The following is a 21,318-nucleotide window of genomic DNA, read 5'->3' as shown; positions in this document are numbered from 1 at the left end:
ATTGGGATCATTTGTTAGCTGATCATGAGTATCTTTAATCTTAATAAGTTTAGCCTGCTTATTTTCAGCCTTAGTAAGATTAAAAAGCAAATTATTTGCTTTGTTACTTAAGTTTTTAAGCCTAGCCTGCGAAAAAGATGCAAAAAAAATTTGTCTCAATTTAATCCATATTTTAAGTTCATCTAAAATATTCTTATATTTTTGAGCATTCTCAAATGAGGGATGTTCAAATCGAATGTAAGAGATGCTTTGTCTTTTACTCAACTCAAGAAAGTTTTTGTGAACATTCCTAAAGAAGGGAGATTTAAAAGAAGATATTTCCCCTCTAACCACTGCCTTCCAAGTTTCCCATAATAAGGATGGATCTTTTGAATGTAATTTGTTTTCCTTGAAAAACAAATCCCATCTGCTATGTAGCATCTTAATGAAGTCTGGATTATCTTTAAGCGAATCAGGAAAGGACCAAGAGACATAGTTTCTAGCTGCAGGTGAAATGGAGACCACAAATGAGATTGGTGCATGGTCTGAGATATTAATGTCTCCTATAGTTGCTTCAATAGTTCTATTTATCAGATTATTGGAAATTAGAAAATAATCTATTCTTGTACCTACATGATGAGCAGATGAGAAAAAGGTAAAATCTTTTTCAGCAGGGTGAAAAAGTCTCCAAACATCATTAAGGTTAGTATCTCTGCAAAAATTATGTAGGAGCATAGATTTCTTACAAGGATTATTCAATTTCCAATCCGATCTGTCTAAAGAACTAAGAAAAGACTCATTTAAATCTCCTGCTAGAATTATATTGTTAGCAGGAAGCATAGAAATTTGTTTTTTGAGCCAATTAAAATAAATCAGATTTAGAACTATTTGGAGCATAAACGGAACACAAGTGCCACACAACATCATTAATGAGTACTTCAGTGTAAATAAATCTGCCAAGTTCATCTTCTATCGACTTTGTTATAGCAACATTCAGTTTACGATGAAATAAAATAGCTACTCCACATTTTTTCTTAACAGCAGGGGAGAAGGCTAGCTCACCAACCCAATCTTTGTTCAACCAAGCATTCTCTGAACCACTAAGATGGGTTTCTTGTAGGAATGCTATGTCACATTTGGTATTTTTTAAACTACTAAGTATACTCCTTCTCTTAGAAAAGTGATTTAATCCATTGACATTCCAGGAAACAAAGGACAAGGAATATGATCTAGATGAAGACATCAACCTGAAAGATGAGCTTGAGCTGATTTAAGTAAAATAATACATATATAGCTACATCCACTGGTATAAACAAAACAGAGCAAACGATACTGATCAGTAATAACATGTAAAATTAAAAGATAGTGACTTATAGAACCGAATAACAAATTTGGCATACTAAGTAATAGGACACTTCCTTTTTTCCCTAAGGATGGAAAACTAACAACTCTCTCTCTATGAGACGAGTTAAACAGAGAATATAACACCCACTACAGGGTCATATTGAAGAAAAAGTTTATTCCCTTTTAGAGTCAAGTATCAGGGATCATATCTTCTTCACTGGAATGTGGAAGACTGCCTGTTCTAGGAGGAAGTGGAGATCTCGACCTAGACCTAGATTTGGTCTGAACTTGAGAAGGTTTTGAGTCCTTAGAAAATCTAGACTGTCGAGGGGTATCGTATCTCTTCCATCTTTGATCCTTTGGGGGAGAGCCACATTTTGAGTTAGATGGTGTTAACAAAGCAAGATTTCCACTATTCTTCTTTTCCATATGTGAAACAAAAGTGTGCGCCTCTCTAGGATCACTAAAAACCCTGGCTCCAGAAGGCAGAAAAATCTTAAGTTTAGCAGGATACATCAAGGCAAAATTGATATGAAGATTAGCCAGTGATTGGCAAGTTTTGGAAAATTCCTTTCGTTTTTGAGACAGAAGCAATGAGTAGTCTTGAAATATCAAAATTTTATTTCCTTCAACATCAAGTGTATTCAATTTTTTGTAGGCTTGAAATAATCTATTTTTATCTGTGTAGTCCAGGTATTTGACAATTACTGCTCTTGGTCTCATGGGTTGGAGATCTTTAGGTGGACCAATCCTATTAAGTCTCTCTATTTTGAAACATTGACAATCCTGAGGAAGACCCAGTTTGATGGGAATTGTTTTGGAAATTAACATGCTTAAGGAATCATTCAGGAATGTTTATGAATCTGAGATTGTTTCTCCGAGATCTCCCAGGTCATCCACTTTCAACTTAAGCTCTTGATTTTGTTTCTCTAAAGAGTCCAACCTGGATGAAGAATCAATCATATCATCTTGGAGTTGAGAAACCACATCCTCGATCTCGCCAAATCTTTTATCATTTGTAGAGAGCTTTTCTGAGATGCTAGTAATTTTGATCTGCAGTTTGTCAATGGCCTTACTAATTGTTGACTCTATAACTGGATTGATGAGTCTGGCTACTTCAGCTGCAATAAGAGAGTAGTCGTCAGATAAAGATGTTCTTGTAGGAGCAGAGTTGTGAGATAAGAAAATATAGAAATTTTTTCATACTCACCGTAATTTCTATTTCCAAGTCACTTCCATGGCAGCATTCACCAACATGGGTTAATCCCGCCTATCAGGTCACTGGACAGGAAAGTGTTAACGATCGGTTTAAATACCTTGCTCCTCCCAACAATACTCGTCTAGTAACAAGCTCCAGAAGAAGGGAGGGAAGTTGGTGAATGCTGCCATGGAAGTGACTTGGAAATAGAAATTACGGTGAGTATGAAAAAATTTCTATATTTCCCAAGTCACCCATGGCAGACAATTCACCAACATGGGATTTCCCCAAGCTTTAAGAAGGGAGGGACCAGTATTGATCAACAAAAAAAACTTTTATTTAGCATGAACAACAGATTGCAAAATCTTTCTTCCAAACTTTGCATCTTGAGACAACATCACATTCAGTCTATAATGACGAATGAAGGTACAGGAAGACGTCCACCTAGCAGCCTTACAGATGAGGTCTGGCGGGGCCCTGGCTTCCGCCGCCCAGGAAGTAGCCATGGCTCTTGTAGAATGAGCCCTCAGGTCCTTAGGAATCTCATTGCCTGTCAACCGATAAGCTAGAGCAATGCAGGAGACAATCCAGCGGCCAATCGTAGACTTAGCTGGCGCCAAACCCTTTCTAGGGCCCCTCGGAATCAGGAATAACCCGTCAGATTTTCGCCAATCCTTCGTTCGCGTCAGATAATGCGAAACGGCCCTCACCAGGTCCAAAGTATGCCATTCTCGCTCCTTGTCAGACTTTGGAGAAGGGCAGAAGGAAGGTAGTGTAACTTCCAAATCGGCATGAAATTGGGAGATTACTTTTGGAAGAAACTCGAAAGATGGTCTCATAATCACTTTGTCCGGATAGACAACTGTGTCTGGCTCTTTTGCTGACAAAGCAGAAATCTCTCCAACCCTGCAAGCTGAGGTAATAGCGACCAGGAACAGGACTTTCAACGTCGCATGCCAGTCCGAGGCCTCCCTCAAAGGCTCAAAAGGCGAAGACATTAAGGCTCGTAAGACAATCGTAAGGTCCCAAGGTGGAACTCTGGATTTCTTGAAAGGGCACACTCTTCTCATTGCGTTGAAGAACCGGTTAACCAGAGGCTCCTCCGCCCAGGAATGGCCACACAACGCAGATAATGCGGAGACTTGACCTTGCAGAGTGCTTGTGCTAAGTTTTCTCTGGAAACCCACAAACAGGAACTGAACCACCTGTTGGACAGTAGGATCTTTTGGGTCAAACTTGTGTTGTACTGCAAATTCTGCGAAGCACTTCCAGACCCTGTAATATTGAGCCGAGGTAGAAGCCCTCCGAGCCTTCAATAAGAAATTCACCAGATCGTCCTGGAAACCATATTCTGCTAGCCTCTGCCTTTCAATTTCCATGCCGTCAGTGACAGGGAATCCACTCCCTCGTAGACCACTGGGCCCTGGGATAACAAATCCGGCTGAAGAGGCAGTCTCAGAGGTGGCTCTACTGCCAAACTCTGCAGGAGCGGAAACCAAGGGCGTCTCGGCCAATTCGGAATTATGGCTATGACTAAGGCTTTTTCGACATCCACCTTTTTCAACACCCTCCAAATCATTGGAAAGGGCGGAAAGACATAACCAAATATCCTGCTCCAATCCTGGAGAAGTGCATCCACTGCCTCTGCCAGAGGACATGGTGCCCTGGAGAAGAACCTGCTGCACTTGTGGTTTTTGTCTGTGGCCATAAGATCGATTTCTGGCCTTCCGAACCTTTGTACTACGCCTTGAAAGGTTAGCAGACATAAACTCCATTCTCCTGGTTGCAAGGTGTTGCGACTGAGAAAGTCTGCCTCCGTATTCTGACTGCCTGGAATATGTAAGGCTGTCAGCCCTTCTAGATTTTCCTCTGCCCACGTCATTATTGGGGCCAGTTCTTTTAGCAGTCGGGCGCTTCTGGTGCCACCTTGCTTCTGCACATAAGATACCGTTGTAACATTGTCCGACTGAATCTTTACCCAGGCATGTAGAATTTTTCCTGAAAAGGCCAGCAACGCCTCTTTCACGGCCCGTAGTTCCAGAATGTTTGAGGAGACACCCTGCAGGTTCCAATGACCTTGAACACTGCGGCCTTCCAGTACTGCACCCCAGCCTCTCTCTGAAGCGTCTGTCGTGATTACCACATACGGGGGTTTTGCAAGAACCATCCCCTGAGTCAAGTTTCCTACAACCAGCCACCAATTTAAACTGTCTTTGGCGTCCTCTGAAACTACAATCCGTGAATTTAGTTTCAACTGTCTTGAAGCATTTTCCCTCAGGAAGAATCGTTGGAGAGGCCTCATGTGCCACCTGGCCCACTTCACCATCTGGATCGTAGATGCCATGAGACCTAGGACCGACATGCATGACCTTACTGAGACTCTTTGTTGTTCTTTGAACTGTCTTATTTGTCTCAATATATGCTGTATCTTTTCTTGAGGAAGTGAAACTATTCCTTCCTGCGTATCCAGGTGTGCACCCAAGAAGACCATCCTTTGTGACGGGAGTAGGTTGCTCTTCTCCCAATTTATTACCCAACCGAACTGTTGGAGTACCAGGATTGTTCTGTCCCTGAATTTCAGAGCTTCTTTTCTTGATGAAGCCACCAACAGAATGTCGTCCAGGTAATGAAATATAGGCACACCTTCTACTCTCAGAAAAGCCACGACCGTGACCAGGACCTTCGTGAATGTTCTTGGGGACGTTGAGAGGCCAAAGGGAAGGCAGGTAAACTGGACATGTTGACCTTTGAAGGCAAACCGAAGATACTTCCGGTGTGTCTTGTGCACTGGTACATGGAAATATGCGTCCTTCAAGTCCAGATTTATTAGCCATGACTGTGGCGGAACTGCTTGTAGGATGGACGTCAGTGATTCCATTTTGAAGCGCCTGCAGTTGACAAACTGATTCAGAGGGCGTAAATCCAGAACCGGTCTGAATGCCCCCGAGGCCTTCCGGACTAGAAAGAGCTTCGAATAGAAACCTAAGCCCTGTTGGGACTTCGGAACCCATTCCACTGCCCCTGAGTTCAGGAGTTGATCTACATACTCCTGTAACACCTGGTCCGAACCTGGTACCTGCGGGACTGAAGACATCTTGAACACATTGCAAGACGGAATTCCAACCGATATCCTTCCTGAATCACCCTCAGGACCCATTGGTCTCTGATTTTTGAGGCCCAGACCGCATAAAAGGATGTTAGACGTGCCCCCACTCTGCTGGTCTGAGCCGGCCTGATCTCATTGCTTCTTCTCTGTATGGCTTGAGCTGAAAGTAGAACTTCTCCTATTGGGAGGCCTACTTTCCCCCCTTGTGGGCTTCCAATTCGTCTGTCTTCCGGCAGTCCTTCCATATCTAGGCTGTCTTGAACCTCGAAAGGACCTGTTAATGGGGGAACTAGGCCTACCCCCTTGACGTCTGAATCTCTTTTCCTGCGGCAAAAATACACTCTTGCCCCCGGAAGCCTTCTTAATGATGGAATAGAGTTTCTCACCGAAGAGCATCTCCCCCTCAAATGGCAACTGACATAAGTTCACCTTAGAGGCTGAATCCGCCAGCCACGGCTTCAGCCACGGCTTCAGCCACAAAGCTCTTCTTGAGGACACCGAAAGTGCCATAGTTCTTGAAGCTAGATGTACCAGATCTAGAGAGGTATCCGTCATGAAATCCACCGCTAGCTTCAATTCAGACAACATTTCACGTAACCCTGATCTTTTGACATTAGAAGAAATGGCATCTTCCAGGTTATTTAACCACACCTTCATAGCTCTTGATGTGGAGGTCATAGCTACTGCCGGTCTACAAGTTGCTCCTGCCGCTATAAACGTCTTCTTGAGATTAGTTTCGATCCGTTTCTCCATTGGATCACGGAAAGCTGCTGCATCATCCACTGGCAGCGTCGTCTTTCTTGCTAACCTTACCACTGCAGCATCGACTTTAGGCGGATTGTCCCACAACTTAGAGAAAAACTCCTCCACCGGATACTTTTTTGCAAACTTCCCCTGGATAACAAACTTTTTCTCTGTTCTCTTCCATTCAGAGCTGATGATTTCCTTAATTGAATCATGCACTGGGAAAGTCACCTGTCTTTTCCTGACCGATGGGAAGAACTTATCTGCTGAACTAGACTTAGGTAGCTCTTCCGAAAGACATAGCGTCTTCCTTACTGCCTTTACCAGATTCTCTATCGCTGTAGGATCAAATGCAATCTCTTCCTCAGAAAACACTTCTCCTTCCTCTGAGAATTCAGAATGTGCCTCCCCAGGAGAATACAATTCTTCATCTGACATATCCGATAGAGACCCATATGGCAAATCTCTGACCCTCTTAGCTTTCCTCTGTACCCCAGAGGTAGAAGCAGTAGCCTCTTGCATGCCTTGTACCACAGCTTGCTTGATGATGGAGACCAGAGCATCCAATTGTGGGGCTCCTGAAGGCTGAGGGTCTGCAGATGCTACTGGGTCCGTAGCTGAAGCCGCTTTCCTTGAAAGAGTAGGCTCCCCTTTCTGCAATTCAGTTGACACATGTAGGCTGAAAAAGGAAAAGACAACCATCAGCCACTAATTATCGTTCTCTCTCATTACATCCATATAACCACAGCCAGCTTACCTAGGACCTTTGGGCTGAGATCCTTTTCCAGAGCCAGGCTGATCCATAGTAACAATCTGTAGCCGAGTGAACAAACGTTCCCCAACTTCCAGCGAAGTGTACTATCACATCCAGCCAAAACGCCAGCCTTGCACATACTGCCAGCGTCTTCTTATTGCGTCACTTCCTGACGCCGTTTTCCCGCGCGTCAGACCGGTCGCGCGTCACCTCCGGGCGCGCGTCCTTCGTGTGCGCCAATCCCGGCGCGCGTCCACTTCCGGGCGCACGTCTTCCGCGTGCGTCACTCCGTTCGTCAACTCAGGCGCGCGTCTTCCACGCGCTTCCGCACTCGACGCGCGTCCGCGTCAGTATTGGCGCGTGTGCTCTCCACATGGAACAAACAATTTACACAGCCTCGAATCCACATGAAACGGCTGATCCTCTGGACTGCTTCATCCTCCTCTCTACCCTAGGAGGGAATTCCTACAGCAGCTCCAGCACACAACCCTGCCCAACGGGTTCTTCTCACCACAACCCATATAGGGTGCACTTGGAGGCATCAGAAGAGAGAGAGAGAGAGAGAGAGAGAGAGAGAGAGAGAGAGAGAGAGAGAGAGAGAGAGAGAGAGACCGACCCACCCTGGTATGGTAAGCTTTTAGCAGCCTTTAGCAATCTGTAGCAGCCTGTAACAGCTTGTAGCAGCCTGTCGTGACCTGGACAGGAAAAAAAGACGAGTATTGCTGGGAGGAGCAAGGTATTTAAACCGATCGTTAACACTTTCCTGTCCAGTGACCTGATAGGCGGGATTAACCCATGTTGGTGAATTGTCTGCCATGGGTGACTTGGGAAATACTATTTGTATCCCTATCCTGTAGCTTTACATTTTTCTTGTTAGCCTTCTTGTTTCTTGTTTTGCCATTAGCTTTAGAAGACATTGTCAAGGAAGGAGAATATGTTTTCATATATTAGAAAACCTGAGCAACAATCCCAATATTAATAAAACTTTTATTACAAGTCAATTTTTCCTTCTTGTTTTATTCTTTGTCTCTGTTTTCCTTTCACAAAGAAGTAACCATTGATTTGTTGCTATGGTTACAATCCTCCTCAAGCAATTGCAACATTGTATACAATAAAGGTGTAACAAAAGTCTCAGTAATGACAGAAATCACTAACAATGTTTAGTCTTAGTCAGCAGAGAGATAACTGTTTTTCTGTGACAAATTCCTGTCACTAAGATTGAAACAATGTGACACAAAATAAGACTCAGCAAGCAGCTCTGACTAAGTTAGCCGATAACTCAGTGTCCCAGCAGGAAATCAGAGGCCACCATTTTGTTAGAAATATGTTGCTTAGAACTTGCCACAACTGACTAAAAATGTAGTATATAACCAGTATGCAGCAGAGCCCCCGGTTAAGAGAACCGCAAGTTCACAGGTGAATCTCGAAAACAGCGTGGGCTTGACAAATGCAATGGAGGAATCTGAGGTAACTAAAGAGCTCAGCACATCAGGAACACCTCAGCAGTAATACGAAGCCAAATCACCAAAAAACCTGCTTCCTCTCTGCTCCTCTGGCTCTCCTCACTCCGGGAACCAACACAAACAAATTTCAAATGAAGAGAACAGCTTCTATGTGCCGACTCTCGACCCTGGTAAGCAGGAGCTCTACCTCTGTGCTTCCATCACCTCAGGTGCCGAACAGGAAGTCCCCTGTACTCAGGAGCTATAGGTAGTGATCCCGAGTGTTTTTATACAAGTCATGGAACTCCGAGGTAACTTTTAATATCCTATTTTGCAACTGGGGGTACTTTATTATAATACACAAATTTCAGTGAGTCATGTGACGGAAATGACATCAGAACTCACCGGTTATAACTGATGACATCAGAACTCACCGTTTATAAGGATATAATTTACAAGATATTCATAGCTTTTGTGTATTATATGGTTATATTGCACATGAGATCACCCCGTCATGTCTATAGTTTAAACAGAAATTGTCCATGCAAGATGGACCAGTAGGTTTTACTCCATCAGTTAATACTATTATAAACTGTGAAAATATATCTTTAAAATTGATCAAAAGCATTACTGTAGTTCCAGATAATGCTCCCTCCAATTCCTTCTCGGCTAATGCTCGCAAAAATATTCTTTTGTGCGCACCGTAGTTTATTGTGTGATAGCCTCAAAGCGTGTGTGTGTGCGCGCGTGTGCATGAGCAAACACATAAGAGGGAACATTGGTTCCAGAATAATTATTTTAGAGCACAACAGAATCCATTACACAAAAATAGCATTAAGAACCTTCATGATGAACCTAAAGTACATGGCTATATTATGTGACTAAAATGACTAGTAATATACTCACTTAACCTCACTGTAGAAAGCAGTACTGTTAGTCTCCATCTAAAATGATAAACAAGTAAAATTTAAAACCAGTTTCCAAAAGCAACTCGCCTCACGGCAGCAGCGCCCCGAAATATAGCACAGGCACTATCCAGCAGTACACAAAGTGTAGCATTTCTGTACACTGGCAGTAAAAGTACTATTAAAGCAGGCAGAACACCTTAAATGTATATTTTTTTTTTAAAAAAACTGGTTTGCAGTTAGTTATTAGACTCTGTGATTAGTATTTTGCCATTAACACAATAGAAGATTTAATTTGTTTAACAAGGCTATACCTTGCTGTTTACCCTGTGTCCAATTGTCCTGTTCTAGCAATAACCTGTATCCTCTTAATTGCCATCCTGAATTCCTTACGTTTTTTTTTGCACCTCATACAAAGCTGAAGGAAGGTAATTTTTTCTTTTGTTTGGGGAGGCTGACAAACTTTGCAGAGAACTTAATTGAGAAGGCCAAACCTCGATAAATATTCATTATGCTCCATCTATGTGTATAAGACAATCATATAAACACCATTGATTTAGAAATTTAACAATTCTCTCCTTCTCACCAACATCTCTTTGCACTTTTCCCTACTCTTTTAAGCAAGCCTTGGTCAGATGTTTAATTAAAAATTCTTCTATTACCACACTGTGGGGGTTATTTATCAAAGGTTGAGTTTGTGAGTTTTTTTATACCTTGAATAAACTCACAACTCAAAATGTTTTCGGATTTATGAAAAACTTGTAACGGGAAAAACCCAGCAAACGTGAGTTCAAGGGACCTCTGCCATTGACTTCTACATGACCACAACAGGTTTTAGCTGGAGTATTTTCAGATTCGAGACATTTCCAGCTTTGGGGTATAATAAATCTTGAAAAATTTGAGTTTTATTTTTAACCTGGAAATTTGAGTTTTGATTGAAAAATAACCTTGACAACTAGATCTTTAATAAATAGCCCCCTGTATCTAAAACAAAAAAATTTTCTTGCCTTTTATATGTAAATAGACTTTTATTTAATCTAACCCGTTGGCATCCATCCTGTTAGACAACCATCAAACTCCTCTAACAAAAGGAACAAATGTCATTTTTAAATATGTTTACATGTTCTTAAATTTGTGCATGTTAAATACATGCTACCCCTCATTTCTGCTGCCTTTGACATGCCACCACACAAAGTTAGAGACAATTGACACCCAAGGCACTTCTTTTGAATGGATACACATTGGTTCTGTGTACCTTGATAATTACTTACAATGCCAGTTTGGCAGTTACTGCAGATGTATTTCTCAGTTGTATTTTGGGTGAAGTTCATGCACTCCCCGCATATCATCTTACCATACACTTTGGAAAAAAGAGTTGGTGCAAATACACCTGGGAGAGAAAGTAAAAGTCGGAATTAAAAATGGTTTGTGGACTGAAAGGTTATGAAATATAGGGGAAAAGTATCTAGTAACCAAGAAGCAAACACACACATGCTTCAGGTGAAACTAGATGGATCAGGGATGATGGATAATCACCTTAAACAAACTTCCCAAGCGAAGTGTGCTCTACAACACCACCATACAATGTGGAATTCACTGCAACATGAGATACAACTAATAAAATAATGGCAAATTTAACCACTGCCATACACAAAAAGGGCCAACTAAAACGCCCAAGCTCCAGCAAGATTGGCAACCAAGTAAACTCCACACCAAGTTAGTTGGGTTGAAAGATGACCAAAGTCCATTGTGTGTTCATGAGATATGCATGTGTGGGGGTAGATGGACACTACATCCAAAGCTCTTCCCAATGGCTCCCTATAATTTGGCTGTTTTCACTGGCACCCAAGTTATTAGTTCCTGACCAAGATCTGACTCTTGAGTGCTGAAATCTCCATATAGCTCAGAATACAGTTTTCTTCCTAGACGGTTTATTGCCCACTGTGCAGAAATGCTGTTAAAATACAGATGCCACACAATATTCATAGCGGACAATTACTACGTTTAGAATATATATCCTTTATGAATTCAAATTGCAAAATTTAGCAAATATATTTACTTATTTCGTTTCTAAACAGCATGATTGCAGCTATAGATCCGGGATACTTACCTCCCACAGAAATGAATAGCAGAGCTGAGCTAACTCCAGCTGACCTGCTGTTAAACCTCTGTTCCCGATGCTTGATTCCCCCAATGATCATACACAAACCCTGCAAATGATCAACCCAAGAGTCAGGACCTGTCCAAAGTATTTGTACCATCACCTGACTACATATGGAAACAACAACCCATTACATTTTTTATCAGATACAATTGTCTATTTTCTTTTATACATCCATATTATTACCTTTCACATCTTATGGGTATCTTTGCTCCCATTAGTGAATTGGCCATAAGTTCTTGCTACCAATCCATGGTCTGTTTTACTACATGAAACCAAATGAACTAGTTTAATTTGTTCCTCTCTTATTTGTGATTCTCCATTATCTCAATTTCAGTTTCCCATTCATTAGAGTTAAAATAATAGTTGTATGGTGTGTATCCAACTAGCAGTGGCTGGCTGATATACTACTGAAGGAATTGCAACCTGTGACTATCCATTTATTGTTTGGCTACAATTCCATTTTCATCCTAAATAGCATCATGTGTAGCCAAGTCTTAAAAGTTTCAAGAATGACTCACAGGAATAAAGAGGACACACCCCAGAACTGTGCCAGTCAAGGCAGACTTCACTACTTCCTCGTAGCACCGGTTCCCCTCACGAGCACCCTTGATCAAAGCTGTGATGTAGAAGGTCAGTTCAATAATGGAGCCAAATGTTGCATTCACCACAGCACCTACTGCAAAGTTACTCTGTGCTGAAACACTAAATATCACAAAATAAAATGTGAGCCATCCATAGTTATAACTTACAGTACCTGTTACATTTGTCATCGCTGTTTTATGTACTAGGCAGTTGTCTATCTAGCAGACAGTTGTGAAAAATATGTTAGTGTTATAGAAGCCTCTTGCCAAATTATACAAGCGGACCCGTGTCTATGAGGAGCTGCATTTATTCGTCACATCAAGTATTAAACAAAACATTCTAACACATTATGGACTGTCTTGACAACAAGGAGCCATGCTGGCTCAAATGAGGAAAGTGATAGAAACAATTACCCATATCCATATAAAGAATGCAAATAGAGCCTTGCACAGCTAAAGAGACCCTTGGGTTTATTTCATATTCAAGAATGACTACACTGAAATTTTGCTCTGATATTTTTATATTCCAAGAATTGAAATGCATAAGCATAATGTAACTAATGCAATATATTGTTTGCATAACTGCTTACACTTTAAAATTGTATTTAAAAAAAACAAACAAAAAAAAAGCGGTTGTACGAGAATGCAGACAATAATATTTTCATACATTAGGGCAATGTGTTAAATGTTTTGGTGATACTTTTGGCAACTCAACATAGAGTAAGTACAGTCATATGAAAAAGTTTGGGAACCCCTCTCAGCCTGCATAATAATTTACTCCAACAAATTTACTTTCAACAAAAAAAAGGTATTTCACGAGAAAAGGTATTTAAAGAGATACTGTCATGGTAAAAAATTATATTTTTCAAAATGAATCAGTTAATAGTGCTGCTCCAGCAGAATTCTGCACTGAAATCCATTTCTCAAAAGAGCAAACAGATTTATTTATATTCAATTTTGAAATCTGACATGGGGCTAGACATTGTCAATTTCCCAGCTGCCCCTGGTCATGTGACTTGTGCCTGCACTTTAGGAGAGAAATGCTTTCTGGCAGGCTGCTGTTTTTCCTTCTCAATGTAACTGAATGTGTCTCAGTGAGACATGGGTTTTTACTATTGAGTGTTGTTCTTAGATCTGCCAGGCAGCTGTTATCTTGTGTTAGGGAGCTGTTATCTGTTTACCTTCCCATTGTTCTTTTGTTTGGCTGCTGGGGGGGAAAGGGAGGGGGTGATATCCCTCCAACTTGCAGTACAGCAGTAAAGAGTGATTGAAGTTTATCAAAGCACAAGTCACATGACTTGGGGAAGCTGGGAAATTGACAATATGTCTAGCCTCATGTCAAATTTCAAAATTAAATATAAAAAAAATCTGTTTGCTCTTTTGAGAAATGGAGTGCAGAATTCTGCTGGAGCAGCACTATTAACGTATTCATTTTGAAAAAACATTTTTTTCCCCATGACAGTATCCCTTTAAGGTGGCCAATTGCAAGCTGTGCTTCTGTTTGACTCTCCTCTGAAGAGTGACAGCATGGGATCCTTACAGCAACTCTCAAAAGAGCTAAAAACAAAGATTGTTCAGTATCCTGGTTTAGGGGAAGGCTTCAAAAAGCTATCTCAGAGGTTTAAACTTTAAGGAATGTAATCAGGAAATGGAAGGTCACAGGCACAGTTGCTGTAAAATCCAGGTCTGACAGGCCAAGAAAAATACAGGAGCGGCATTTGCGGGGGGATTGAGAGAATGGTTACAGACAACCCAAAGATCACCTCCAAAGACCTGCAAGAACGTCTTGTTGCAGACAGTGTATCTGTACATCGTTCTACAATTCAGTGCAATTTGTACAAAGAACATCTATCTGTTTGTTTGTGAATGCAGAAAGTGCTCCTTTCTCATCACTCTGCCAGAGTACCTTGTTGTATCATTTTTTAGACAAGCCAGAGTCATTTTGGAACAAATTGCTTTGGACTTATGAGACACAAATGTAGTTATTTAGTCATACAAAGAGCTTTGCATGATGGAAGAAGAACACTGTATTTCAAAAAAAACACCTGCTACCTACTGTCAAATTTGGTGGAGGTTCCATCATGCTGTGGGGCTGTGTGGCTAGTTCAGGGACTGGGGCCCTTGTTAAAGTTGAGGGTCAACCCAATATCAACAAATTCTTCAGGATAATGTTCAAGCATCAGTCACAAAGTTGAAGTTACACAGGGGTTGGATATTCCAACAAGACAATGACCCTAAACACACTTTGAAATCTACAAAGGCATTTATGCAGAGGGAGAAGTACAATATTCTGGAATGTCAGACACAGTCCCCCGACTTAAATATTATCGAAAATCTATGGATGATTTGAAGCAGGCTGTCCATGCTCGGCAGCCATCAAATTTAACTGAATTGGAGAGATTTTGTATGGACGAATGGTCAAAAATACCACCATCCAGGATCCAAACACTCATCAAAGGCTACAGGAGGCATCTAAAGGCTGTTACATTTGCAAAAGGAGGCTCAACTAAGTATTGATGAAATATCTCTGTTGGGGTGCCCAAATTTATGCACTCATTTTGTAAGTTAGTATAATTACTCACAGCCAGCTGCAATTTTAGCCAAGTGTTATCCGTGTAGTGGTTCCCTGGATACTCCATCTTAGGCATCCAATTATATTGTGTCAAATCATCATAGAAGGTTGGTAATCATACACTAGGCAAATATTTAACTGCTATTTAGCTTTTATTTTTGTCCACACTACATGTTTCGGGCATCAAAGGCCCGTTGTGTGGACAAAATTAAAAACTTAATAGTTAAATATCTGCCTAGTGTATAATTCCCAACCTTCTATGATGATTATGCACTAATTTTGTTAGGATGCTTATTGCATATTTTCTGTTAATCCAATAAACTTTATGTCACAGCTGAAATACTACTGTTTCCATAAGGCATGCTATATATTAAAAGGAAGTTGCTACTTTGAAAGCTCAGCCAATGATAAACAAAACTGCAAAGAATTAAGAGGGGTTCCCAAACTTTTTCATATAACTGTATATAAAATAATGGTAAAAAAAAAAAAAAAAGCCTACGTGTCATTATGCAAAATTGAAATGTAGGGGGAAGTAGCACAACATTTAAATCTTTACAAACAGCATAGTAAAAATGCAGATAAAACTGTTGCCATCTCAGTGATCGTATGGGAGTCTCATGTAACCCTATCTTGGCATAAAAGTGCTTTTTCACTTTTAAATGTATAACATGGGTCACAATGGACTCACTTACCCAGATGGCTAAGGGGATAAGGAAGGGAGATAGTGCTGTGCAATTACACCTCTCAAATGCTATGTAGAATTAAAAGTAGGATGCCAGATTCTTACAGCTCCAATGAGGTAGATTATGCAGACAAAATGTGGTCAAAGGCAGAGCAGACTTGTGACACCACTGTGGAGACATCTTGGTAGGTTTCAAGATACAGCTTTAGGTTACCAGCAATAGTGGCCCAAATCCCAACAGTAGAAAATGGTTCAGGAGTAGAATATAACCGGAATCCCTCTTCAGTACTGCGGTCCCTTCACCATTAGCTAGCAGTGCCTAAATGAGAGCTATATCCAGCTATCAATCCCTGTTGGAGCACCAGCTGCTGGTACTTGCTTGCCTTTTATCTTCATTCCTAGTGTGTACTCCTGACAAAAGCTAGTCCTACAATATGACTCTTTTGTTTACAGGGTCCCTGATCCTCAAATTTTTACTAGAAGTGTTGCCCATCTACGGCAGAAGTCGTTACTGAGCCTGGTTGACACCAGGCTTCCCAGACACATTCACATTATACAGTATTAAGTGGGAAAGATGTGGTCACTAACCACTTCATCTCTTAACTCTGGAATTGTTTTAAATTCTCAAATGTCCTATACATAACTTGAATATTGACCTATTACTTTTTTTTTTTTCGCATAAAGAATTGATATCTCTCTCATATAACATGTACACAGATGAACGTTAGTGTTGCACAAGAGGAATGGTAGAAAATGTTTAGAGAGTGTGACAAAACATCTCAATACATTCATCAAAGTAAAGAACAGAATGTGACTGACTGTCATACCCAGTGACTACTATGAATGAACATAATCAAATATAATAAAGGGAACCCAGACTTTTGGGTTTAAAAAGAAAAAAAAAAAAAAAAAAAGTGCAAAGGATAGTTGACCATTTCTGATTTACCTACCTCTGGTTTTCTGGTTTCAATAAAATGGGTATTTTTGATTTGACAAATGCATAACTAGAACTGTAGTGCATGCTAAATATTCGTTCCCCCCCACATATAAAAGGTGTTATTTGTGATATAAATGGTTTATTAGTGTACTCTTGTTTAATCAGACTTTAAAAATGGGAAGACCAGGTCAGAATATTTTCAGCAGTAAAACCCTTACCTTGCTATTGCCATCCCAATATAATATGACAGAGGCATAATGGAGACGAGGGAGAGTGTGAATTTGACCGGGGAGCTGGTGTAATCATTATGGCGGTCTGCATATCCCAGAGCCAACGATACAATAACCAACAGTATTAAATCTATTATGGTACGAGTTAAGGTTTTCTTGATTATTATGAGCAGGGAAAAAAGAAAAAAAAATATCTAAATATAAAAAAAAAAAATTAGTTATTGGAAACTAACACAACTTTAAGTATTGAATTAGTCTGCTTATTAGCCATTTATAAATAGTGCACACCCTCCATAAACTTCTTACAATACACGCTTTAAAAGGGAATGTCAACCACAAAAATAATTTGTGGCTCATAAAAGAAAACATAATTCAAAATTTTCTATGTTTTTTAAGTTATTTGTACGGTATATGTATTGCTGTTGAAAGCAGTGTTTGTCTGTCCCTTTCTATTCTCTGCACTGGTGTTGATACAATGTAAGACAAGGCAGCGGATTAACAGACCTGTCTTTGATCTGAAACATTTGCAATAGTAACTGTTTTTACAAATAACTTAAAAGGACTGAAAAGTTTTTCTTTAAAGGAAATGTTTTTATAAAAATAAAAACTGGGTAACTAGATAGCCCATGCAAAATTAAAAGGTTTCAAAAATGTAATGTATAAAGGCTGGAGTGACTGGATGTCTAACACAATAGGCAGAACACTACTTCCTGCTTTTCAGCTCTCTTGGTTTCCACTGACTTGAGGGGGGGGGCACATGGGTCATACCTGTTGCTTTTGAATCTGAGCCGAATGCCGAGGATCAATTACAAACTCATAGAAAAGAAATGTACCATGCGGCTGAAATGCAGGAAGTAGTGTTCTGTTCGACATCCAGTCACTCCAGCCATTATAGATAACATTTTTGGCTAACTAACTATATTGGAAACATTTTTTATTTTGCACAGCCTACTTACCCATTTTTATACTGTATTGTCCTTTAAAGGGGAACTATCGAAAAAAGGAAAATGTAATATAAGCTTCGTCATACTAAAAGAAGTATTCTAAATATAATCAAATTAAAAATTCTGTACCGTTTCTGAAATAATCAAGTTTATCTTCACTGTCCCTCAGCATCAGTTTCTCTTCATTCTCTCTTCCTGCAGGAGTTGGGTATCAGATATTCATTGCCAGTTGAATCCAATACATCATATTGGCTCCTTTTGCCTAGAAGAGGTCTTCAAGCTTACTATTAAAATCACCAGACATGTCTCTCTACATGCAGGATTTGTGCAAAAAGCAGTTATTTTGTTTGACTCACTCTACTAATTATATGCATTTAATTGATCATTTCAGTGTCTGGATATCTTCATTGCATTTCAGTACTCGGCAAACTACAAAACAGAAGTATTATGTGCCAACAAATGTCTGCAAGTCTATCACCCCACACATGTCCCTGAATTCTATCTTCATAAGCCATGTATATACAACCTTTACACTGCAAAAGCTTGCATACTAGAGTTATTAGAAGATGTAGTACAATCTTACTGTATTTTATTAAAAAGTGGAAACTGCAAATAAAATACATTGGTTATAAAGGATACTGACAGCAAAGACATTAAGTCCATCGACTGAATATTTATAATAATAGATGTTCACTGCATGGTAGCAACACAGGATAATATCGGTATCAAATGATGCATCCATCTAACAGGTAAAAGAAAAACCAGAATCAATGCTTTTATCAACTTAACACACAATGGATTGCTCAATGATATGTAGAAAGTAAAGAAACGTTTGACTGAGAAACTTTATACAGCTTTCAAAAAAAAAAAATTATTATGCCCCCACCTTGTTTGAGCTCCGAATCTGCACCTGTTCTGGAGGCACAAGTAGCAACTTGGACAGAGTTCTCGCATTCATCTTAGAGATGGGGATAAAGAAAACCAGGATCCAGGAAACAAAGCAAGCAAATCCATGTGTAATTGCAAGCACTGGAAACCCAAGCATGAGCCAGACATAGGTACTGACACGACACTGCAAAGGCAATAGTATGAGGAAGACAGGCAGGTTAGTGGTTTAACTTGACCTAATGTGAACATTCTGTATGTACACATCTTTCATTCTAAGAACATTTACATTTACAAACTATTTTTGTAATAAAGCCAAAATAAAAACTACCAATTAGGAAATAATAATTATAGAATGTATGGAGTATATTGCAGAATCCATATATTTAGTTCAATTGCATTTATTTAGGCAGAGAAAATTGTTCCAGGAAATGGCCTCACCCAATAGCGTACATCAGAATGTTGGATATCTGTATGAAGTCTCTCGCATTTGTTAATAAGTGGAGTCTTCTCTATTTCATCCACCTCTGGAATGGCTTCACACTTCGTAAATCGAACACAGCATTTTCTACTATGGTCTGTGCCACTCTGTCATAAACAGAAATACGGATTGGAGAATACATAGCTATGTAAACTTAAAAAAAAAAAAAAAAAAAATTACCACTGTTTTGTACAAAGATCTTTTCATCTTTTGAAAGAAGACAGCCTCACCAAATGTGTTTTACATTTTCTTTTTAAATAGCATATGTGCCTATATATTCCGTCATCCTTTCTTTTAGGACCCCAGACAGCACACACTGAGATAGCTGTTCCTACTTGTGAAATCAGAAAATAAAAGTAAGCTCCCCTTTTCCTTTCTTTGCTTTCCGGTTGCTTAGTTAAAGGATAAGTAAACCTTTGAAATGAGCAAGTGTAAAATGGAGGAGGGTGCTATTCTAAGCACTTTTGCAATGCACATTCATTATTTATTTTGTTTTTATTCCAAGATATTAAGGGATACATGTACTGTTAATATGAATGAATTGTTACAACAGTGCCACCTGCTGGTCAGTTTCTGACCAGTCTGACCATCAAGTAGCCAAGAAGTTGACAGGAGAAAGAAAGAGGCTGCTCTGATGTTCTTCTGCTTAGGAAAGATGTGAGAAAAGTATAAAATTTTATTTCTAAGCAGAAGAACATCAGAGCAGCCTCTTAATTTCTCCTGACAACTTCCTTGACTACTTGGTGGTCAGACTGGTTGGAAACTGACCAGCAGGTGGTGCTGTTGTAACGAAATGCATTCATATTAACAGTACATGTATCCCTTAATTTCTTGGAATGAAAACAAAATAATGAATGTATTTTGCAAAATTTCTTAGAATAGCACCCTCATCAATTTTACATTCGCTTATTTTAAAGGTATACATATCCTTTAAGGGGCCTTAGTGTGTTTGCTACCTTGGGGAAATGGTTCACATTCTCCACATATGCAACTGACCTTAATGGTCGACTCTGCACCAGCAAACCTTCCCAATTAGGGTGGGTTATCTGCTGTAATCATGCTGAATCCAAGCCTGAGGTCATCCCTGGAAGCTCTGCAGCACTGAAGTCACTTCTCGGGGCCTTAACAGTTCACCATGGGAAGGTGAACTTTCAATAATTCCAAGCTTTTGAGGGTTGGTGGCAATGGTGTGTTATAAAGGAATGCCTGCTATGCATGCTATACACTTGTGCACTGCTACTGATCCATTGAGAGATCTGATCTTACAATTTGCACATGGTTATATTCTTGTCTCCTGGTGGCTTAACGGATAAGTATATTTGTGCTTCAGATGTCCAGATCCACCATCAGAGATGCACAGGTAGGGTACAGAAAGCAGCTTTCGCAAGCATGTCTGAAAACAGCTGCAAATAAAACAAAGAATGCCCTTTCCTCCACAAGAGCAGGTGTCTTGGAAAGCAGTGATGTCAAATATTTCCACCTACATATGCTGCTGGCACCTAGTTGGCCTGGTTTTCAGACATGAAACTGCCAAAGAAGTCAGACTAATGGGACCAATGAAGTAACCAGCATATGTCCTGGGTTCCACACCAAATAATGGAAGAACTATAGTTCAGTTGCAAGAAGGCAACAGAGCTAGTATCTGGTTTAAAATGTGGAGAAGCAAACTTTAGATAAAGGCTCAGATTAAAGAAAGATTTTTAAAAGGGGCAGAATACACGATTCAAACAGAAAAAAAACTTTCTTTGTTTAAATCAGCAGAATTCATGAAAAAATGCATTATATTTTGTGCATATGTACATGCACAATATCTTTAAAAAGAATTCACTTTACTGAACATTTCCTATACTTTTATAGTGTGACATTTTTATCCAAAAGAACTGTTGCTCAATAACAAAACGGTCGCACAACAGCACAGTTGAAGCCATGATCTCAATCCAAGAGTCAATGGTACTATTTGAAAACAGAGGTGCATAAGACATCAGACTAACCTAAAACAGTGAGCAAAGCATACATACTAACTCAAATAACAAAAATGCAGCAAATGTCTCAAAAGGTTTGTGTAAAGAGTATGTCAATTATGTTATATTATATTTTAAGTTATATACATGTCAATTTCGTACTTGTGACTGGTACAGTACCAGCACAGGCAGTGTAGGCCTGTAAGAAACAGGTCAAAGAGGAAGTTCACTAGCTCCTGCACCCACTTATATCATCTACTGAAATGGAATCCCCCCCTCCAGGACAACTGTACTTGCTCGTGCACCCTGGTGGCTGAACTACAGAAGGTCTTAACTATTCACACATTAAAAACATCTTTAATTCACCTCACATACAGTTTTAATAAAATAGAGCCAATAAAAGTGTTTC

The 21,318-nt window shown here is 39.9% G+C and overlaps 1 protein-coding gene across 1 annotated transcript in view; it reads right to left on the bottom strand.

The window, feature by feature from the left end:
- XB5937757.L (uncharacterized XB5937757 L homeolog) overlaps window positions 1-21,318 on the bottom strand; it is a gene marked incomplete at its 3' end in the record, with an annotated part of 49,019 nt that overhangs the window by 9,701 nt on the left and 18,000 nt on the right. The window contains 8 exon segments of the mRNA NM_001095931.1: window positions 9,474-9,511; window positions 10,744-10,862; window positions 11,583-11,682; window positions 12,155-12,338; window positions 16,627-16,768; window positions 18,222-18,324; window positions 18,469-18,654; window positions 18,921-19,055. Coding sequence (NP_001089400.1) covers window positions 9,474-9,511; window positions 10,744-10,862; window positions 11,583-11,682; window positions 12,155-12,338; window positions 16,627-16,768; window positions 18,222-18,324; window positions 18,469-18,654; window positions 18,921-19,055 — 1,007 coding nt within the window.

The sequence above is a fragment of the Xenopus laevis genome, chromosome 3L (assembly GCF_017654675.1).
Source record: "Xenopus laevis strain J_2021 chromosome 3L, Xenopus_laevis_v10.1, whole genome shotgun sequence".
NCBI lineage: Eukaryota > Metazoa > Chordata > Amphibia > Anura > Pipidae > Xenopus > Xenopus laevis.
Note: the sequence above shows the minus strand (reverse complement) of the source record. Positions and strands in the feature narration are given on the sequence as shown.